We start from the raw sequence: 20,561 nt of genomic DNA, 5'->3' as shown, positions 1-20,561 counted from the left end.
GCTAACACCATTAGCTAGAGCTAACACCATTAGCAAGAGCTAACACCATTTGCTAGTGGTAACACCATTAGCTAGAGCTAACACCATCAGCAGATTCTAAATCAAAACAAACTGAAATATGAGTGGATGGTTAAAGTGACAGTGAAGCATCTTCATAAAAAACATTCTAATATATTTTAGAAAATGTTTCCTGATGCTAATGCTAACCGTAAACAGACTGAGTTAGAAACCTCAGCAGCTAACGCTATCCTTTTTGGTTAGCATTCCAAGCAGCAGAAACACAAACTGCAGCTTTTCTGCTCTTCCTCCTCCTGCTCCTCCTCATCTTCATGTCCTTTATGTTTCAACTTATCAAAGTCACAAAAAACTATTCTGGCTGGACAGAGCTAGCGCCTTAGCACCTAGCATTCATCTCTACCCAGCATGCATTGCAGCCTTAACAACATGGCAACAATATTTCATTTAAATTTATAAAAACTAAACTTGCTACAGTATCTTTCTGTTGTTTTACATGTGAAATAAACGATAAAATCTGTTGTTTCAAATAATCATGGATCTTTAAGCTTCAAAATATGATCAAAGAAAAAGAATAAAATGCAGAAGTTGAGTCCTGCGTTGTTCATTTTACACTTCAACAATCTACAACAAAATGGCAGAAAAAATGAGGACCAAAGTGCCACAATGTCCTAGTCAAAGTCTAAATTTAACTGGAATGATTCACTTTCATCTTTTTTTCTGTTTGTTCTTAAATAATTAGTAACACTGGAGTTTTCCTTCATCTCATTTTGCCCTGCAGGTGATTCAGAGTCCAGATGAATCATTAAACATCAGAAAGTTTTCTATGAGTTTAAAAACAACTAAAACATGAACACTGGAGTGAAGCTGTGAGGTCAGAGGCGCCGTGACCTTCATGTGAGCTCTGAGACGCTGACGTTAACGAAGACGGAGGACGGAGGATGGCCGTCCCGTCTTTGGACAGCAGGTGGATGTGACGGTAGCCTGGATGGAAGAAATGAATGTATGGCAGGCCGGTTTAACATACAATCAGCTTCAACACGCTTCCAGATATCTGGAATTACATTCTGACTGTTATTAATGGCGCCACGTATAGAGCAAATTAAACCGTTTTGACATAAAATCGGTTTCATCTGAGTACGTGTAATCACATTCCAGATATCAAAGAAATTATCAAGACTCCCAGACTTATGTAGCATTTTGATATTGAAATTAAAAAAAAAAAAAAAGAAATGTTTGAAATGTTTTATTTTCAGCAGCACTTTTAGCTCTTGAAAGCCATTTTAAGTGAATATTAGCAAATTTCTGCATTTGCATTCCCTTAATGCCAGTTTCTTTCTCTATTATGACATGATTTGACTATTTTGTGCAGAAAATCCAAAAGTCTACAGGCATCTATTTGGACAGCTCAGTGGCACAAAGGCTCTTAATTCACATATATAACAATGTAATTTGACAAATTCTAGTTACATTTGATTTATTTAACTGTGATCACAGATGTGGACTCTGCAGATGCATTTTAATCATCAAAATAAGTGAATGCAAATGTATTAAGTTATTATGCAAAATGCTACAATATTATTAGGGGAACGTTAAGAAAAAATAAATGTAAAATTACGAGAATAAAGTCATTTGAGAATAAAGTTGAAATATCAGGAAATAATGTCATAATTTAACTTTATTCTATTAATATTATGACTTTACAGGTTTATTCTTGTAATTTTATTTTACTCTTTCTTTCTATGGCGTGTAAATTATAGCTGTGTGGAGTCAGAACGTCTCCAGCTGCGTTCCAGATGGAAGTGATTCTGTGGGATAACGGCTTGCCGTAGCCTCACCTGGCTGGATGCAGGTGAAGGGAAGCGTGAACTGTCCGATGAAGTCGTTCCTGGACGTTTTGTCGTGGTCCTCCACCACGAAGCGGACCAGCGCCAGCTCCGGCGAGTGGATGACGAAGTTCAGAGTCTCGTTCCAGACGGGGTTGAACCCTGGAGGTCAGAGGTCAGCAGCCAGGTGAACACCCCGCTGTTTTGCAGGTGGGCTGATGAGTTTCGTACCGTTGTTGTTGATGTGGCTGGTCTCCTCCTTGGTTTGGTCCTGCGGGACGCCGTAGATCTCCACTCTGACCAGCGGGTCCACGATGGATCCCTCCTTCTGGTTGACCTTGGGCAGCTGCTGCGCGCTGATCACCTGCCGCACGCACACACACACACACACACACACACACACACACACACACACACACCACACACACACACGCACACACACGCACACACACACACACACACACACACACACACACACACACACACACACACACACACACGCACACACACACACACACACAAAGACACACACACACACACACACTCTCAGCTGGAGGCTCACCACCAAACACCCTCTGACCCGCTCTGGAGGGCAGCTGGACCTGGATGGACAGGCGGGTCGGCTGGTAGCCCGGCCGGTCCTCGGGTCGGTCCGGACTGAATCTGCTGTCGGCGTCTCTCATGAAGTCGGGCTTGAGGACGTAACCGCAGCAACCGTTCTGCCGGAAGCGGCCGTCGTTCAGGTCCATTTCCAGGCCGGCCGTCTGGAAGTTCAGAGCCACTTTGAGACAGAGAGGAAAATAAATTCATGAACTTTCATTTTCCAGACATAAAAATGAACCAGAGACGATTTTCTGTTTCAGGATCTTCTGCTTCATCCCGTCTCAGGTTTTCCATCCTGAATGAATCGTTTGTTTCTGTTTTCGTTTGTTTCTGTTTTTGTTTCTGTTTTTGTTTGTTTCTGTTTTCGTTTGTTTCTGTTTTCGTTTGTTTCTGTTTTTGTTTGTTTCTGTTTTTGTTTGTTTCTGTTTTCGTTTGTTTGTTTCGTTCTGTTTTCGTTTGTTTCTGTTTGGTTCGTGTTTGTAAAGCTGAAAGTCAAAAACCAACAGCAATAATTTTTATTATGTGGTTCATTGAATGTCACATTTAGATAAACATTAAATTCATATTTAGTTTAGTGATGAATATTTAGCTCACTAAATATTTAGTGTAAGTAAAATATTCAACAAATTTAACTTTCTAAGTAATTATTTAACAAGCTGAATATTTATTTTGAGGTTAAATATTTAGCTTTCAAACTAAATATTTAGTTTGTAAACTTCATGTTTAGTTAGCAAGCTAAATATTTATCTAGCTAATTAAATATTTAGCTGCTCTGCTAACTTGCTAATTATGCTAAATTAGCAAAAATGTTGCAGTTAGTGTTGGACTGTAGCGTTAGAAATGGCCGATCTGTGCAGAGGTCAGAGGGGTTAAAGGTCGTCACTGTGATTCTCAAACTGCACACAAACAAAGATCAACTTATAAAATAACTGTTTAGCCTCATTTAAATGAAGCATCAAGTCAAAGTCCAGTTCATGTAAATGACAGGAAACGTTCAGTATTTTGCTGACATCAGCAGGCGGCGGCGTTGTCTCGTACCGATCTGGCAGCCCACGTTCCACATGTCCTGAGGGTTGTAGTTGGACGAGTCGGTCCTCAAGCCGCTGGGGTAAGTCCTGCACAGCTGCCGAGCGTTGCACCGAACGAACTCTGACCCTAAAGAGGAAACCCAGCAGCTCCATAACCTGAACACTGACTGCACTATGTTCTGTCTGAACAGTCAGAACCTCGAAATCCTTTTCACCTGCGTCCTTAGCCAGTTTCTTTGCTTTGGATTCAGAGAAGGACGACATCTCATAGCACTTAGCCTGGGAGCGAGCGTGCTCAAAGCCGTGGAAGTGGACGCTCTTGCAGTAGACCACCAGGTCTGAAAGCTCCCTGGACAGTTTGGACTTCTGCAAAACACACATTAAATATTGAAGAAACAAACTACTGGACTAACGCCTGATTCTTTACAGGCTTGGTTAATGATAGGACAGCCAGGTTTTGCACGCTGTCTTGCTAAACAGTTTTAATAAACTTGGATAAACATGAACACTGTTGACTCATCATCAACATCCTCTCACAGCAAACAGACAACAAATCTAAAACCAGTAAACTGAACCTGAAGTGGCGTTTGCCTCAGAGACACAAAACGACTCCTTTCCTTCCTCCGGGAGTTTAAATCAGAGCAAGTCAGGATTAAGCTCCAGCTGTTTTGCTTTAGATCAACATCTGTGGGTTGATTTAAACTTTTTTATTCAGTTTTCTGGAGGGAAACAACCTAAACAAATAAACAACTCAGGTAACAGTCGTCGTAATTAATTTCCCTTTTAGGTGTTTCCAGGTGTTTTTATGAAAGGAACAATGTGGAGACGGAGGGTTGAAGTCAACCCGTCCACAGATTGCAGCATCTTCAGGGTCACCAACTTAAATTTAAAACTTTTAAAAAACATTTTAATTAAAACTCGTCACTGTCCGACGTTCGCTGAAGACATTCTTAAGTGTTTAGTGAAGTTAGCCAATGGCGAAAACGAACATCATGCAGAAATTTAGAATGAACCCATAGTAGATCCAACACGACCAGCCAGCTAGCTAACAGGGCATATTAGCAGCTAGTTAGCAATAGCTGCAACCGCCTCAATTCACAGAACGCAGTGAAGATGTGTGTGTGCAACTCAACCTTCTGCAAGTCAGAAAACATGTGATATCAAGAACTAAACAGTCCTGCCGTGATTTACGTGTTTAAGGCAAACTTACATCTTTTAAAATGAATTTAAGACATTTTAAGGCCTTAATCTGACATCGTTCTGGTCTTCCAGCCACCAGCAGAGGGAGCCAGATCTGCCCTCACTAACAGATTTACAGCTTCAGGTGGAAATACTGAGATTGTTATTGTTGTGTTCATAACGCTGCGCTTCATTCGTTGGAAACAGAATCTGTTTTGGTTCAGAAAACCAGGAGAAACATTTTCATTGTCGATACTTGACTGAACTTCAGAGAACAATAATGATTAGAAACTCACTCCAGTAAATCATCTTGATCTTGACGTTTGGTGCATGTGACCCACCTTGTTCGTGATTTCCGCCGGTGGATCTTCTGCGCTCGGACTCTCTGCGTCACCGTTCGCCGCCTCGTCTTCGCGCTCACTTCATCAGTCAAGGTTTCGTCCAGCTGCGTTTCCAACCCGCCGATTTTCTTGGCTTTCAGCAAAATCTTTCCCCTCAGCTCCTGCAGTGGAGAATCACAGAAATAAGTTTGTGTCTGCAGGAACCAGATTTTATTTCAGTGTATCGTTTCTGAACTGCAGGAAGCGAAGCATCGACTGAACCCTGAGTGGATCCTCTCCTGGCGTTCCTCCTCCATTACTTCATTTAGCATTGATTATGTGAGTGCTCTAGTGGAGAGGAGTTTATAAGTTACTGCTTTTAGTATTAGTGCTAAATGGACAACAGCATGGAGGCTGATTAATATTTAAAACAAGATTTTTGGATCTAAAGGGTTTACTGTTCAGGTCAGCGTCTGGAAAAACTTTTTTATTGACAGAATGACGATAAAACCTGAAGAGCCTGAAAAAACGACATGAGAAGCAAACAGAGCAGAAGGAACTCTCCTCTGATCTTCCTGAAGAGGAACGATCTGGGAACCACATCAGCTTCTATTTCTCCATTTGTTCCAACAGAGATCCGGAATATTGATCCGTCTGAACGGAACCCGGATGGCGGTCCGACCCAAACACAAAGACGCCGTCTCTGTACATGGAACTGCAGAGCTGGGCGTTTGTCCCAAAGTGATCAGTGTTTCAGCTGTTTTGCAGTTTTCTGCTTCTGCAGCTCAGTGACTTGATGCTGCTGGTTTTCCTGAGACAGAAACGTTTTCAAAAACCTGGTGCTGCTGGAGGAGGAACAGCCGACAGAAACCTTTAACGTCTGAGATCTTATCAAACTCTTAATATCGACATGGTGGGTTTATGTCGCCTGCAGTTTCATAACGTTAAAGTGAAACCTGAGGCGAGGGAAGCATCTGGGGGATCTGTCCGTCCAGCGGCGCCGTCAGCAGCATCTCGCCCAAAATGTGGCGAAGGTGTCCGGCCATGACGGTCTGCTGCTCCACGCCGCAGTGATTCTCCAGGGACACGATGACGGGAAAGTCCGACACCTGCAGGACGATAAACTCGTTAAGCACAAACATTATAAGCAGTCCTTGTTGCTTTTGGTCAGTTTCATCTCAGTTAAGCGGCTCTGTCTGCCTGCGCTGATGAAAACGGTCGACTGCGTCAACATTCATCTCTTTGACTTTGTGGTTTGAGGATTGAGTTGTTTTCACTTGGCTTCATGATGAGATAATTATGTCAGGCTCTTCCGCAGCCACTCCAATACATTAGAGGTTTGTGCAAATTCATTAGTGGCATTTCCCCAGATAACAATTAGGCAGATCGTCAGGAGAACGGTTCCCATGGCGAAGCTTCCTGTGTTTCAGGACGACATGTGGCTGAATATTCATTTCTATCACTTTGTATTTTTATGATGTGAATCATTTGAATGTTATTGTTGCTGAAATGTTTTATACAAATAAACTGGATTGATTGATAAAGTTAAATAACTGTAAAATGGAATACGATTTTAAAAGCCATGATAAATCTGAGGTCCATTCCCAGCGGTCCCGTTCAGGCCGCTTTAATCCAACTCCATCCGTTTGTCCAGGAGGTCCGGTCCAGAAAACTCCGGTCCTCCAAGCCGCCGTCTGGGTTCAGCTGAACTGAACTCTGGTTCAGTTCGAATGCATTGTGAACGCCAAGCGGACCGCAGACCGCTACAAAACCAGGAAGTGGTAACTGCGCAAGGCATTCTGGGTAAATACAACCAAAACAAACGTGCTAGCTTAGCGTTAGCAGGAGAACTCATGGGAGAAATGACCTTGGTCTTTAGCCAGAGACCGAAGAGTTAAAATCTGACGCTACTTCATTTGTGTTTATTTTCGGAGAAGCAGGAAGTTGCTCTCAGTATCTTCAGAGGTTTTAGTGTCGTTTCCTGCAGTGGTACTTGGTGCAGCGCCCCCACAGGCCAGGAGGGGAACAGGTTGGTTTGACTCAGAGCAGAGAGACAGAAAAGCACAAAGTTTGGTGCTGACCTTGAAGGCGTACTCTTTGAGAGTTGAGATGATGTCTCTGAAGAGGATTTTTGACGTGAGCGTGTGGCCGTGGTAGACGATGGGTTCCCCGTCGCTGCCGTCCCAGCAGTCCACCTCCACACAGCGGCAGCCTCTCTTCAGCGCCCTGCAGCCAGAGACACATGATCCAGGTTGACTCAAGAGTCATAAGGACAGTCAGACATTTTCCTTTCTGCCTTTTCAGCATGAAAACGTGGTTTAGTGGTGAGTTGGTGCAGAGCTCACTGGATGTAGGCCTCCAGGCTGCTCTGGCCCCTCAGCTGGTCCTCCAGCAGGTAGGTGTTGTGAGAGGAGGAGATGAAGTAGTGGCTGAGCGGCTGGTTCATGTCCTGGTGAAGCTCCAGGAGCGCCGGGTTGAATATGGCGCCGTCCTGGGAACACAGGTACGACTGGAAACCCTCCAGCGACATGGAGCTGTCCGTCACGGCTGGACGGAGGCAGAGGTACGAAACACATCACAGGTTTTCACTGTGCTGCTTAATGAGGCCGTTTAAATGTCTAACATGTAATACTCTGGAAAAAAGAATCATTGTTTCTATTCTCCTGTATGTCTTTAAAAAGTCTTGAATTCATGTATGTGAAATAAAGTTCTTATTATTTCTTACATTGGCCTAAAATCACAAGTCTTACATTTTGTAGTGGCATTCATCATATTGCTTATCATTAATTATGATACATTTCTTGTCACGAAAATATTTTTATTATCATTGTCACAATAAATTCCAAGACAATAAAAACCCTGAAGCTGTCTGTATTGTGGCTGTTTACCGTTTTCCTCCATTATTTGTTCAGTAGACGTATGAAAAATATGAAAATGTGATGAAATGCTTTATTTCACAGTGATTTATGTGTCCAATAAATGTGTTTCACACAGGAATGTTGATAAGGACATTATCTGTGTTTGTGGGTCTGATTGCTGCCATGCAGTCACAGATGAGCAGCTGCCTAAAATATAAGTAATAAATAGTTATTACTGTCACTTTTATTGTTATCACAATAGAACCACAAAATATGGTGATTATTAAATGTTTAATCCATAATGACACCACAGAATTATTTAATCTCTTATAATCTATGTAGTTTATTTAGCTGCTACTGCTAGCTGCCACCGTTAGCTGCTACCGCTAGCTGCTGCCACTAGCTGCCGCCGCTAATTTGCCCTTGCTACCTAGTAGTTAGGATTAGGTGTATATTTATTTCCAGTTGTCTGGATGATGCACTTTGACGTGCATGTTGAATAAAAAATCTCGGCCACGATGTTAATTGTACAGTTGTTGTGATAAAGGTCTTAAATTTAATTCATGATGGTCTTTAAAAGTCTTAAATGTGAGTTGGTGAAACCAGCAGAGACGCTGCCTGGAGTTATGTCCAACTAAACCTTTTCTGCTCAGTAAATAGCATCTTACTGAACAACCCTGTGAATAACTGCTGATCTGATTCTCATGCATCCGGCTCCAGCTACCTGTCTCAGAGGGTTCGTAGCGCTGGATCAGCTGCTGGGCATGCTGGGAGCTCTGGTCCCCTTCGCCCTGCTCCAGCCTCAGGAAGGCCTCCAGCTCCTCCAGCGTCAGCCGCTCTCCGTCTCCAGAGTAGTCCTGAAAAACCTTCCACACCTCGTCTCTCTCTGCGTCAGCATCTGGTAGAAATGGACGAACTGCTCGATTTCCAGGGCGCCGCTTTCACACTTGTCGGCCATCTGGAAACAAAGGATCTGGTTTTTTCAAAGACGTTTTTACAACAACAGAAACGTCCTGGGTCGTTTTGGAGTTTCCTAATTATTCGGTGATAGTTTCTTACTCTGATTAGATCAGTCTTGTTTGATTATGTTTCCTATGTTTAGTGTGTTTTACTGTCAGATTCATTTCCCCTGTGTGCTCTCTCTCTCTCTCTCGGCCCTGTCCCACTTTCCCTCCTGCAATCAGTGAGTTAATCAGCCCAGGTCTTAAATCAATGCCATGATTGGTTGATGATCTCCAGTTTGTCCTGCGATCAGGTCAGAGCCGTACCGTAAACAGATGCAGAGCGTTGTCTTCGTTCATCTCCACGTTCATCATCTTCAGCAGCTTCTTCACTTCTTTGAAGTTCATCTTCCCGTCTTTGTTCTTATCGGCTTTCTGGAACCAGTCTCGCACCCATCTGAGGAACGCTGAGGAAAACCTCAAGTCATACAATCAGAGCAAGGAAAGCTGCTGGAGGGAGTTAGATGTGGGATACTGGTCCTGCCTCTCCTGCTCATCCATGGTCTGGGCTTTGTGGATCAGCTTCCGGACTCCCTGGATCCAGGCCTGGGCCTCCTCCGGGGAGTCGGCCACCAGGTCCAGGTTTCCTTGGCGGCCGTGAAACACCAGGGTGAAGCAGAGTTCGGCAGGAAACTCCTCGGCGACGCTCAGCATGACCTCAGACTGGTGGCCCTCACGCACCGCCTCCACGTCCATCACTGAGACTGAGACAGTCGTTAGCACCGTTAGCTGCCTCTGGTCCTTTCCTTCTGCTGCACCACCCTGACTCCCAGTCGCTGATCTACCATCAGTTCACACCAGAATCCATTGTTTTTAAGAAGCGGTGCTCATATCTCAGCTAAACTCTCATTTCTTAAGGTACAGCAACAACAAATTTAGCAGCAAATGCCTGTAAAAACCTTCCAGTGTGCATTAGCATAAGGGTTAGCATGCTAACGCCTCAGGTTAAACATTTTTGCAATGGTCAGGATAATGTCCACTTCCAAGATGGCCGCCGCTTTTGAAGCAATATTACCAAAAGATGTTTCCCATTTTCATAACTTTATGTCACATCATGGCGGCCATTTTGAAAAATGTCAGAATAGAGAAACAAGATCAAGACAATGTTTATAATTTCTAAGGATCAAAGTATTTAAAGTTCCAGGATCACATTCATTTTATTACCAAAGGAACTACATAACTTGCATTCAGCTTCAGCTGGTTCTGTTACACATTTTCTTGTTGTTGCTACATTCCCTTCAGCTAGTTAGAAAAGCTGCCAAATGCTAAATGTGAGTTTTCCTCTCCCTGCTGACGGATCAGAGCCGTGATCTGACCGAGTTTCTGCACTCACAGGTGGAGTGGCCCTTCCCCGCCCATCTGGACTTGTACCAGATGGTCAGGCCGTCCTCCAGGAGGCGGAAATGACGCTGCCTCTTCCAGGAGCGGGACTTGACCTTCCTCAGGGTGGAGCCCGCCATCATCAGCTTGACGTGCGGGTCGTCCTGCAGGCCTGAGGGGAATTATTGACGTAATCAGGACAAAAACTACAAAGCATGGATCTCAACAGTGGTGGGAACGTTTCATCAGAAACTTCTCAAAAGATACAACCAGTAGCAACATTTTGAGAACTCCAGTATGAATTACAGCCAGGAGGAAGCGCTGGAGGTTCCTCCTCAGTTTACCAGGAACTGAGGAGGAACTCAGTTGTCTTCCTGTGACAATCAGTATTTACTGAAGCTTTCAGCTTCAACAAAGGAAAAGGAATGACTGACAGGCAATCAAAGGTGATCCAACGCTTTGATCAGTGTTGGATCCAACCAAACAGTCATGCTGCTATCGCTAACTGTTAGCAGACAAGCTAACATTGTTTGCTACTCTATTTGTGTAGAAATCAGATAAAAGGTATCAGAACTGATTTATTTTATCTGTGTTCCTGCTTTGATAAGTTGCAAAGAAGCAACATTTTCAAAAGGAGAAATGTTTCTACTCAGAAACATTTTTAGTCATTTTTTCACTATTCTAATAAAAACTTTTATGCCATAACAAACAGAAAACCAGTGTCCTGCAGACACTGGTCATGTCTGCAGGATGCTCATCACTAGAAACCTGGCATTTACTCAGGTTCTGTTTGTCATGACAACCATTAGGTCAAAGTTCAGGGTTTTGACTCGTGTTCATTGAACCTGAAAGTTTCCAGTTTGAGGAGGTGAAATACTCACATGAAGCTTCGGGCTCCATCTTTATCTCTGGAATATTTTCCTGTGAACGAAACAGATGTTGGTGAATTTCTCTGGCCTGAAAATCCAAACCAAACCAAAACGTTAGAAAAGAATCAGGTTCTCTGAAGGTTTTCTCTGGAGCTCGCCGCTCAGCTCAGCTCGGCTCAGCTCGGCTCGGCTCGGCTCAGCTCGGCTCGGCTCAGCTCAGCTCGGTTTCTGTCCAGCAGGCCGGTGCCGGACGGGTTTGTTGGTGGGAATAAATCACGTCTTCCCAGCAGCCTCCCTGCTGCTGCAGGAATCTGAGCAGCGGGACGCTGAGCTTTGATTCTCTGGATCTTTGATGATCTGGAAGCAGAGAGGCCCGCTCAGGGCTGACGGGGAGGAATCAGAACCGACTCGGACCGGACCGCACCGGACCAGAACCACTTCCCTCTGATTTATTGGCTGTGATGCAGTTTTCCCTAAACGGATCCAGACGTTTTGATTGAGAAGGAAAAAGTCTTTGCTTCTGTTTTAGTTTTTCTCTCTCATCACAGAAATTCAATTCTTTTTTTCCATGATTTAATTTGTGAAGAGGAAATAAAGCCGCCCAAACCCGGTCCAGTATCAAAAAGTAATTGGACCTTCACTACAGAACTTGATGAAAACCTGCAGTGAGTGTTTCCCGTCATGCAGGAGACGTCTGACCCCGCTGGGCAGTTTTGCTTAAATTCAGTTTCACTGGAGTGTAAACTATTTAAATCACAATCCTGATCAGATTCAAGTCCAAACTTTGACTAGGACACTCCAAATCCTTCAGAGGTAAAATGCTGGTCAGATCCTCTCCTTCAGTTGAAGTTATGGTTCCAACAGTTACAGACGCCCAGGTCCCAGATCACCACACTGCCACCACTGTGCTTCCCTGAAGCTGCTGTTCGTGTTTCTCCGGACGTTTCGGTTCTTCTGTTGTTGGATTTCTGTTGGTTCTGGAGGCGACGTGTTGTCTCAGGTTCTGTTTACGTGATTTCTTGAGTCTGATTGTATTTTTCTGTTAATCCAGTTGCATAAAAACCTGAGTGACTAACAGTCCACCTGCTGGCCTCAGCTCAGGTTTAGTCAGATTAAAATCAAAGTGTTTGCACTTGCAGCTGGAACCTGGCAGCTGATGAATGAATGAATTTGTGAATGGGTGAATGGTCAGTCAGTTTTTGACAGTTGAATAAAACAATGTCCTGCCAACAGGAGTTTAATGAAATCGTTGGAAAAAAATCAGTTTTTGGTTTCGTTGGTGTGAAGAAGATAAAGGGATGACCTGCTCAACGGTCTGGGACGGTTCTGACGCTAAACCATCTGACCAGGTACCAGTCAGCGCCTCGACCCAGTGAACCCCCAGCCTGAACCTCTTCACTGCTGCCTGCTGATAAACCGACGCGGAAAGCAAAAGCTTTCTCAGGTTGCCGTGTCATAACTATCTCTTCCTTTCATTGTCTGTCTGCTCCAGCTTCACTCTGCAGCCCGGCCTTCAGCTGCTGCTGTCGTCTTGCTTTATTTTGGGGGCAGTGAGTCACTTCCAGAGGGAGTTCACTGATCACACACAAACACACACGCGTGACTCAGAGGCGTCATGAGGACCAGCAGCATCTGACGGCTCTCTCAAGCCTTCTGGGGTTTCATGCAGCTCAGGAATGCTGGACCCCCAGTCAGAGCTGGAGCCGTAATCCTGGATTTCCTTAATGCATCTGAGTCAGGAATGTGAAACTCCAGCAGGATTTTCAGAGTAAATTAGAAGCAGAAGCAGAAAGAAAGTTTTCATGCATGTGCAGCTCAGAGAGGCCAGAATGACTCGGGGAAACAAGCAGCAGTCTGACGCTTACCTGAGGGATGTGCTCCTCGGATTCAGAGTGACTCCAGGAGTCTGAGGCTTTAAAAACTGGGAATACTGGAGGGGAAGTGAGTCCCAGTCTGACTCCTCCCTTCCCTTTCCTCCAGTTCTGCTGCTGCTGCTGCTGCTGAGTGTGAGAAACCTGATTCCCCAGCGGCTCCGCAGCGCTCCCTCCTCCAGCACCGCCTCGACCCGCTGCCTTCCTGCCCGGCCACTCCCTCCTCTAGCATCAGCGCCGCGCTGCACAACTCTCAGCTTCCTGATTATTGGAAACAGAGTCGCCATTAAACCAGGCCTGAGAACAATAACCTCCATTAAAGGCTCAACCTCAGTTCCTCTGATTGTATAGAGGCTGAGGAGATAAAACTGCATCTAAATCGAATCAAACCAGCAGTGAGTCCTGACCTCACCGAGACTCACTGGGAGGAAAACATTTTCCTCCAACTGAAGTCAAAAATGTTTCACTTTTTATCATTTTTTGTTTCTTTTTAGAAAATTTGAGATTAGTCTCTAAATTTCTGACTTTTTTTGTCAGAAATCTGAGAATCTGATCTAAAACGGCCTCAGTGTCAGAGACGATGCCATCAATAAATGGTAACACTTTTGAATGTTTGTTGTTATTCTGTGGATAATGGCACTTTATGACGTTTCATAACAGTGATAATTGAAACCGCTTCATGTTGATGAGTGTCATGTCCGCCTGTTAAACAGGATGATGAAGCCCAGGGTGAAGAGCCCGTCTCCCTCCTCACATCGCTGTGGACTAATGGCCTGCTCCCTCCTTCAGCCGCTGCAGCTTTTAAATCGTCTCCCTCTGGGATTTTAGTCTCAGGTGTTTTTCCTCTGTGATGCTTCCGGTCCATCTGTCCCGGTCCATCCGCCCCGGTCCATCCGTCCCGGTCCATCCGTCCCGGTCCATCCGTCCCGGTCCATCCGCCCCGGTCCATCCGTCCCGGTCTGTGGGGTTAATGGATGGAGCAGGAAACGAGCCTCATTAAGGCTCCAGACTTTCCACCGTGTCTCTCATTACCTTCCCCAAAACCAAAGACAAAACTTCTTTTACAATCTGACAACACATTTAAATTTGACCTGTTTTTTTTTTATTTTTTTAAGCCACTGCATTAAATTTCCATAAATGACACTGAAAGTAACAGAAATAAATCTTGTTTTCTTGCCATTTATGGAAAGATTAAAAACTTGAACACTGCAGATTAGTGAGAATTTTACTGTGATGCTAATTAGCAACATCAGGCACTGAAGGAATGAAGTTCTGCTCAAGTTCAGTTTTTATTTAGACTTTAGAATAGAACTAAATGTTTTGAATAACTCTTTATCATTATGCTGTTTTATTGTCTCATGAGCTCCTGGCTGTTTTTGCAACATGAAATCAGTTTTACAAATGAAATTTCTACATGTATTTTTGAGTAAATTCTGTTTATTATTGTTAGTCTGTTAAATATTTAAAAAATGGTTTTACTGTGTAACTTACTAGCCTTCTCTTCTTTGACTATAAATAAAACATTTTATTGGGGTATGTATTTACAATATATTTATATTTGTCTTTTATTAAGATGCATAATACTTACATTCACGTAATTTATTATTCTATAGTTATACTTATTGCTTGTTAATAATCATTTCCATTCCTTCGCTGCCTGGAGTCACCAAAGAGCTTCACACCTAAAATTAGAATCATTTTGGTTTCGTTTCTAATTTCATCGATGTAGGCGACATTAGTAAGTCTCAAGGTTAAGATTTACGGAGTTTATTGGCGAAATTGAATGTGATGCAGTTCACACTCCATTAGATGGTACCAAAGGATTTCTAATGGGATCCTTAGCATGAGAAGAATGTGTCAACATTTTTTTCCCTTGGCATCTAACTAGCTTCATTGACATATTAAGTCATAATTTCCTGAATATGTTGAAAAAATGTTTATTTAGAAACACGCAGAGGCCAAGAAATCATCTCTGTACAAATGAGTGGACGAGTACAGCCAGGACAGAAGCTGCTGCCTACGGTACAGAACCCAGTTCACCCATCAGACGCTGCAGGAGCGTGCTGCAGGAGCGTGCTGCAGGAGCGTGCTGCAGGAGGCGACGGGTTGCTGAGGGAAGCATCAGCAGCAACTCAGGAGACCATCAAAGGGAAGTGATGTCATCATGAACTTCAGGTTATTGGTGATCATCACATTCTCTCATTTTTTGCAAAGCTTCACAGGATTTAGTTCCTGTTTGTTCCTTTAATCTGTGAAATGTTTCACCTAAACATTACTGTCAAACAGTTCAGAAAAAATATTATGTCTCAGTAAAAGTAAAATCTACAATTTCTGAAATTCAAGAGTTCGTAATCCAAACAAAAACCCCTCGGTCGGTCGCTGGTCGGTTTGCAGTGAGCGGCGCCGAGGACAGTCCTAGCACCAGGGCGGCCGGCAGCAGGGCGGCCTGTCGGGCGGCCGGTCGGGGCGTCACTGCGGGGCGAGCGGGATGCCGCGGGCGTCCGTCACCTGGCCCTCCTGCAGGTTCTTGACGAGCTGAGCGAGCCAGCGCTTGGTGGTGGTGTCGTCCTTCAGAACCTGGGCGAAGGTGCTGTCTTTCAGCTGGTCCGGCAGACACTGACGCAGCGCCTCTCTGGCTCTGAGGAACCCACACGAAACCAGGATGAAGGAAAACCACTTTTGATGAAGAAGAGCTAAAAATCAGGCAGATTCTCAAACGAAGAGCAACACAATGTCTCCCTCAGGTGTCATACGATGCTGCAAAACTAAAAAACAAAAAACAATACAACAGAAAACTTTTGCTTGTTTATAACTTTTGACTAATATGTGATATTGCTGCCAAATGTATTTATTGGAAGAAACTAGTGAGGGTCCAGATGATGCAGAAACTTCAGGACATGCGCCGAGCAAACAGGACAGAACCTGATGACAGAACCTCCAGTCGATATTAAAAATGACAAACTTCAGTCGGTAGAAATGCAGACATGCTGAGAAATGTGTGGCAGTTTCTTCAAACTTCTTTGTTTGTTTTGAAAAAGTCTGACGCATTTTACTGCATCCTGCTCCTGACTGATACTAATCATGTTCTGCAAACAGGTGATGGGAAATTCATCTGCACTGATGTCGGCATCGGCAGATGGAGGCCATTTTGACCAGACATCGGGAGCAGACGTAAAACTGGCTGATGTTTATTTTCATTTTGAGGCTGTTGGTTTCTGGGGTCATGTGACAGCGATAGCAATGCAGCACAACAGGTCAGTACATATAATTTATTGGCCATTAGGGGGCGCTGAGCCTCCGGCTCTGAAGTCGCTGAGCCAGCGTGGATCCAAACCGGATGCGTTCAGAGGAAATGTCCAGGAACAGAACCATACTGGTCAGAACCTTTAGAACAAACTGGGTTCCCTGCAGGAAACTGGTTTTAAAGACGCTCGATGTTAGAGGAGCAGAGAGAAACGGAAAGATTCGGCTCACAAGCTAAACCAGGATTCCTCCATGTCACCCGGAGACTCCGACTGCTAGCAAAGCTCATCAATATAAAACCCTTCACAATAAAGTTCCAGCTGCTGGATGGATGGAGAAACAAACAATTTTACTCAAAATGATCTGAAAATACAGAAACTTTTCAATAATCTGTTTCCTTGTTTCAAACGGAAAAATCTCTGGATTAAATTCAATGTTTCCAGGCCTTTAAAGACTCAGATAGAAACTAAATTCTCTGCTGAGTTTCACCAAATAAATCCTGAAATCTGATTCTCTAAACACGAGCGGATCGGATTTAGCCGTTTTCGTTTCCAAACAGCAACAAAAACGTCAAGATGAGAAAATAAACGGCTGTTACCGTCTGTATCCTGGAGTCAGAACGGCGCCCTCTAGTGGTACCAACTCACCACTGCACTGTAAACTCAACCTTAAATGATCAGAGTTTTTCTCCCGTCTACCTGAGGTTATCCGAGAGGCGCAGGTAGCAGCGGACAACGTGCTTCAGCAGCCGGGCCGACGGCTCCTTGGAGAGCTGCAGCACCATCTTCCCCTGAGGAGACAGAGAGCATGATGGGAACGCCGCAGCGGTGCCAACACCCGCGCCGAATCCCGGCAGAGAAACCCACCAGAATCATGGCCACATGGGAGAAACGCTCGTAGGTCTGGCAGATGTAAGCCAAGCCGGTGTCGTCCAGGAGGATCTTCTGCAGGATGAAGGTCGCGACCTGACGGGAAAACGGAAATTATGGGATAACTGAAAGAACATTTGAGTCTTTTTAGAGGTCAGTTTAGATTCTGAAATGAGGAAAGTGATCCCAGGAGAACGTCTGATTCTGCTGCTGCAGTTTTTACATAATAATACAAACTGAAATCTGATGAGTTTAAGGTCTTTCTGAAAGATTTTCCGCCACATCCAGGAACATGAAGCACCATTTGGAACAAAATATCCACAAACAATCTTTGTCTTGAAATGTTTCATCATTTCAAAACAAAGTAACCAGACAGAAAAATAACCAGAAATTACTTGAGAGAAATAAAAATGTTGTAAACATCAATACAGCCTCAACAACGCAAACTTTTTGTTCCCATCCAAAACTGCCAGGTATCTTTCTTGGTACAAAATATAATGAAAACGATTAAAAAGTAGGATTGTGATGCTGGGAAAAAGAAATGGGCTAACATCGACCATTCTTGCATTGGCTTGGACATTAGAGCTGACGATCCAGTCGACTCGGTTCTACTGGAACCAAAACTGGGCTGCAGGAAACGCAGCGAGTAGCTCAGGTTCATAAACTGACCGACTCAAATGTTTCCAAATTCATTTCTGAGGATTTGGAAACTGCAAAGTTTTACAAACTTCACCGTTTTGGAGAGTTCGCTCCCTGACTCCATGATGCGCAGACACAGCGGGATGATTTCAGTTGTCAGGAGGAAGTTGATCACTTCCTGTTCGTCTGTTTTCACCAAAGCTCCTACAAAAACAAACATTTAATGATCTGCTGGAAAACATGGAAGTAAACCAGCAGAGCTCCTGAAGAGACGCACCGATGACCCCAGGCTGGTGAGGCGCAGGTACTCGAAGGGCCGCGTTTTGCTGACGGTGTGCAGGAACGGATACAGGAAGAGGGGAATGTGAGCCGCCAGGAACGCCGACCTGATGGTGGGAAAAGTTTAGACTTTTGAATTTCAGAAATACTTCATCTAAAAATGTGATTCTTTTCCAGCCAATTTTAAAAACGTTTCAGAATGTCTGTTTATCTGCAGGAGCAGAAACTGAATCGGGCGGCAGGTTTGGGTTTTACCGCGTCTCAGGGTGCGAGGCGACGCACTGCAGCAGCGCCAGCGCATTGCACACCCTGTTGGACTGGTGAGCGGTGAGGGTGGGAGGGTTGATGGACGGGTAGATGTTCACTATTTCCTGCAACCAGAAAGAGAAATCAGCCAGAGTCTGGACCGGAACCGGGCCGGAGCGGGCCGAGCCGCTGACCTGCAGCAGCGCGGCGATGGTGCCAAAGGAGTGCCAGAGCATCGGGGCGAGGTCCGGAACCGACTCCCGCTTCTTGCTCAGCTCCAGCAGAGCATTCTCCCTGGTCTCCGGACTGGACAGCTCATTGATCCACTGGTAGATCTTCTCCCGGTCCACCTGGGCCAGCGCCGTGACGTTGGTCACGGCCTGGAACCAAACAGACACATTTACCGGATCGCCCTCACCTCACACCCTCCTGTTCCAATCCTCTTGAATTTGGCAGCAAATTTAGCAAATGTCTTCAAAAGGGTGGCATTATTTCCTGTTTTCCAGGCCCATACTGCCGCTCACAGCACTATCAAGTCACTATGTAAATTCAGTTGCTACAAAAATGCTATAGATATCAAATATGACTTAAAATAAATTAAGAAGTCTGTAAAAACTTCTGCTGTTTCTGAAGCTCCGCCTCCAGGAAGTCATCCCAACATGGCTGCTCTATTAACCCTTTCATGTTTATAACAGCGTTGCTCTGAGCAGCAGCTCCTATGGTAGGCTCAGCAGTTTGCTAATTGCTGCTGGCTAGTCTGAAGGAGCAGAGTGGGGGAGGAGCTTCACTTGGAAGGCGGAGCTAATTCCAAACAGGATTTTTGCACAGCTGAGTGGTTGCCATGGAGATTAAATGATTTTTCAAACATCCATTAAAGAATTAAGGCAACACTCCAGGTATGTTTTTGAAGAGGGAATAACACTATAATATGATGTAAAGCTTAAAAAAGTTGATTTTACATAATACTGACCTTTACTATGAGTAAGCAAAAGCTAAAATATTAATACAAAATTGTTGAAAACAAAAGAAAACTCCAAAATAAATGGAAGTTTTAGTCTTTTCCAGTTATTTCTCATTAAACAAAAACAAACTCAACCCTTTAATCTACTGATAATCACTATATTTCATTTTAGGAATGATGGTTTCATTATGATTGTTGTCACTGTAATGTTCAGTCTCCATCAGGCACTAGTCAGCCATGACAGTTACTTATTAAACTCAATCAACTGAACTTTATTCCAGACATAGTGCTGCCAAGGTTTCAATCTCTGCTTATTTAGTCCCATTTTACAGTTGGTTAATTAATAAACTGGCTTGTTTTCTTTTCATGACTCTGTAACTAAACGGACCAACAGTGGTACACGGACCACAGCTTGATAACCATTTATAGAAACCCTTCTCTTTGCTGCTTTATTTTGGTCTATTAGAAGCAGTTTTAACCAAGTGTCCATTTCTTCTTCTTCTTCTCCTCTTCCTCAGTCTAACCTGACAAAGATCGTCTTTGGAACAAGATGCTGGAACACCAACTAAATTAGATTCTGTGGGTTTTTTTTCTGAAACTGGTTCAAAAATAGTTAAGTGAAAATGAGTAAAACCTTCAGAAACTACACATTAACTTTTACATGATTAGAACAACGGGTTACTGCTAATCATCGCCTATTTCAATTAAAACAGACCCGAATAACTGAAGCATTAATCGTTATTTTAAAATGAGAAATAAAATGTGGAGCTATGATTCCTTCAGATGAAGTAAATCAGTCATAAAACAAGCAGAGACTTGTTTCCTAATGTGTAAAATAGATCCAGCCAGTGTTTATAATGATGCTAGTTTGTTGTAGCAAAACAGCGAGTAAAACCCGCTGGTGTGAAACACTCACCGCTCCCGTCGTCAGCATTCTCCGGACCTCTCACTGTTTTTCCCTTATTACTCTGAAACTCTGCGTATCAGCTAAACAATAAATCTATTAACTTTTCACTTGTATCTATTTCAAACACGATATGCACTTTTAAACTGCCTGCTCCTCGTTCAGTAAATACAATCTTTCTATTTTTGTTCAGCAATGGAAGCTAACGAGATGCGGACGTGACAAATATCGCGAGAGGACAGAATAGCCCCGTTCTCGTGTTGTGGATGTGTTGATCGTGACCGATCAGGCTCAAAATACCGGTTCTTTGACAAAGTTATGCGCAACCCCGGTTCACTGCTGCGAACCGTTTCTCTCTTATTTTAAAGACATCAGTTGACAACGAGGCCAAACCAGAATTGTATAAAGGTCGAAAGGAAGAGGAGTTGCAGTAGTAAATAAATAAGTTGTATACAGGTGGAAATGTGTGACAGTTAAATGGTATAGCACGTGGATGAAGGCGCAGTAGTCCACATTTTGTAGTAAGAGCA

General features: G+C 43.9%; 1 protein-coding gene and 1 pseudogene across 1 annotated transcript; both read right to left on the bottom strand.

Annotated features, from left to right (window-relative positions):
* Positions 1-17: 17 nt before the first annotated feature.
* LOC129355981 (1-phosphatidylinositol 4,5-bisphosphate phosphodiesterase delta-4-like) lies at positions 18-13,112 on the bottom strand (annotated as a pseudogene).
* Positions 13,113-14,811: 1,699 nt separating this feature from the next.
* Positions 14,812-20,251, bottom strand: LOC129355960 (CCR4-NOT transcription complex subunit 9-like). Its single transcript, XM_055025594.1, is given in 7 exon segments — positions 14,812-15,528; positions 16,832-16,923; positions 17,000-17,098; positions 17,736-18,027; positions 18,176-18,291; positions 18,361-18,546; positions 20,044-20,251. Coding segments are annotated over 7 exon segments (972 nt in total). The 5' UTR covers positions 20,062-20,251; the 3' UTR covers positions 14,812-15,359.
* Positions 20,252-20,561: the final 310 nt, after the last annotated feature.

Source organism: Poeciliopsis prolifica, unplaced genomic scaffold (genome assembly GCF_027474105.1).
Source record: "Poeciliopsis prolifica strain line A6 unplaced genomic scaffold, Auburn_PproV2 SCAFFOLD152, whole genome shotgun sequence".
NCBI lineage: Eukaryota > Metazoa > Chordata > Actinopteri > Cyprinodontiformes > Poeciliidae > Poeciliopsis > Poeciliopsis prolifica.
Note: the sequence above shows the minus strand (reverse complement) of the source record. Positions and strands in the feature narration are given on the sequence as shown.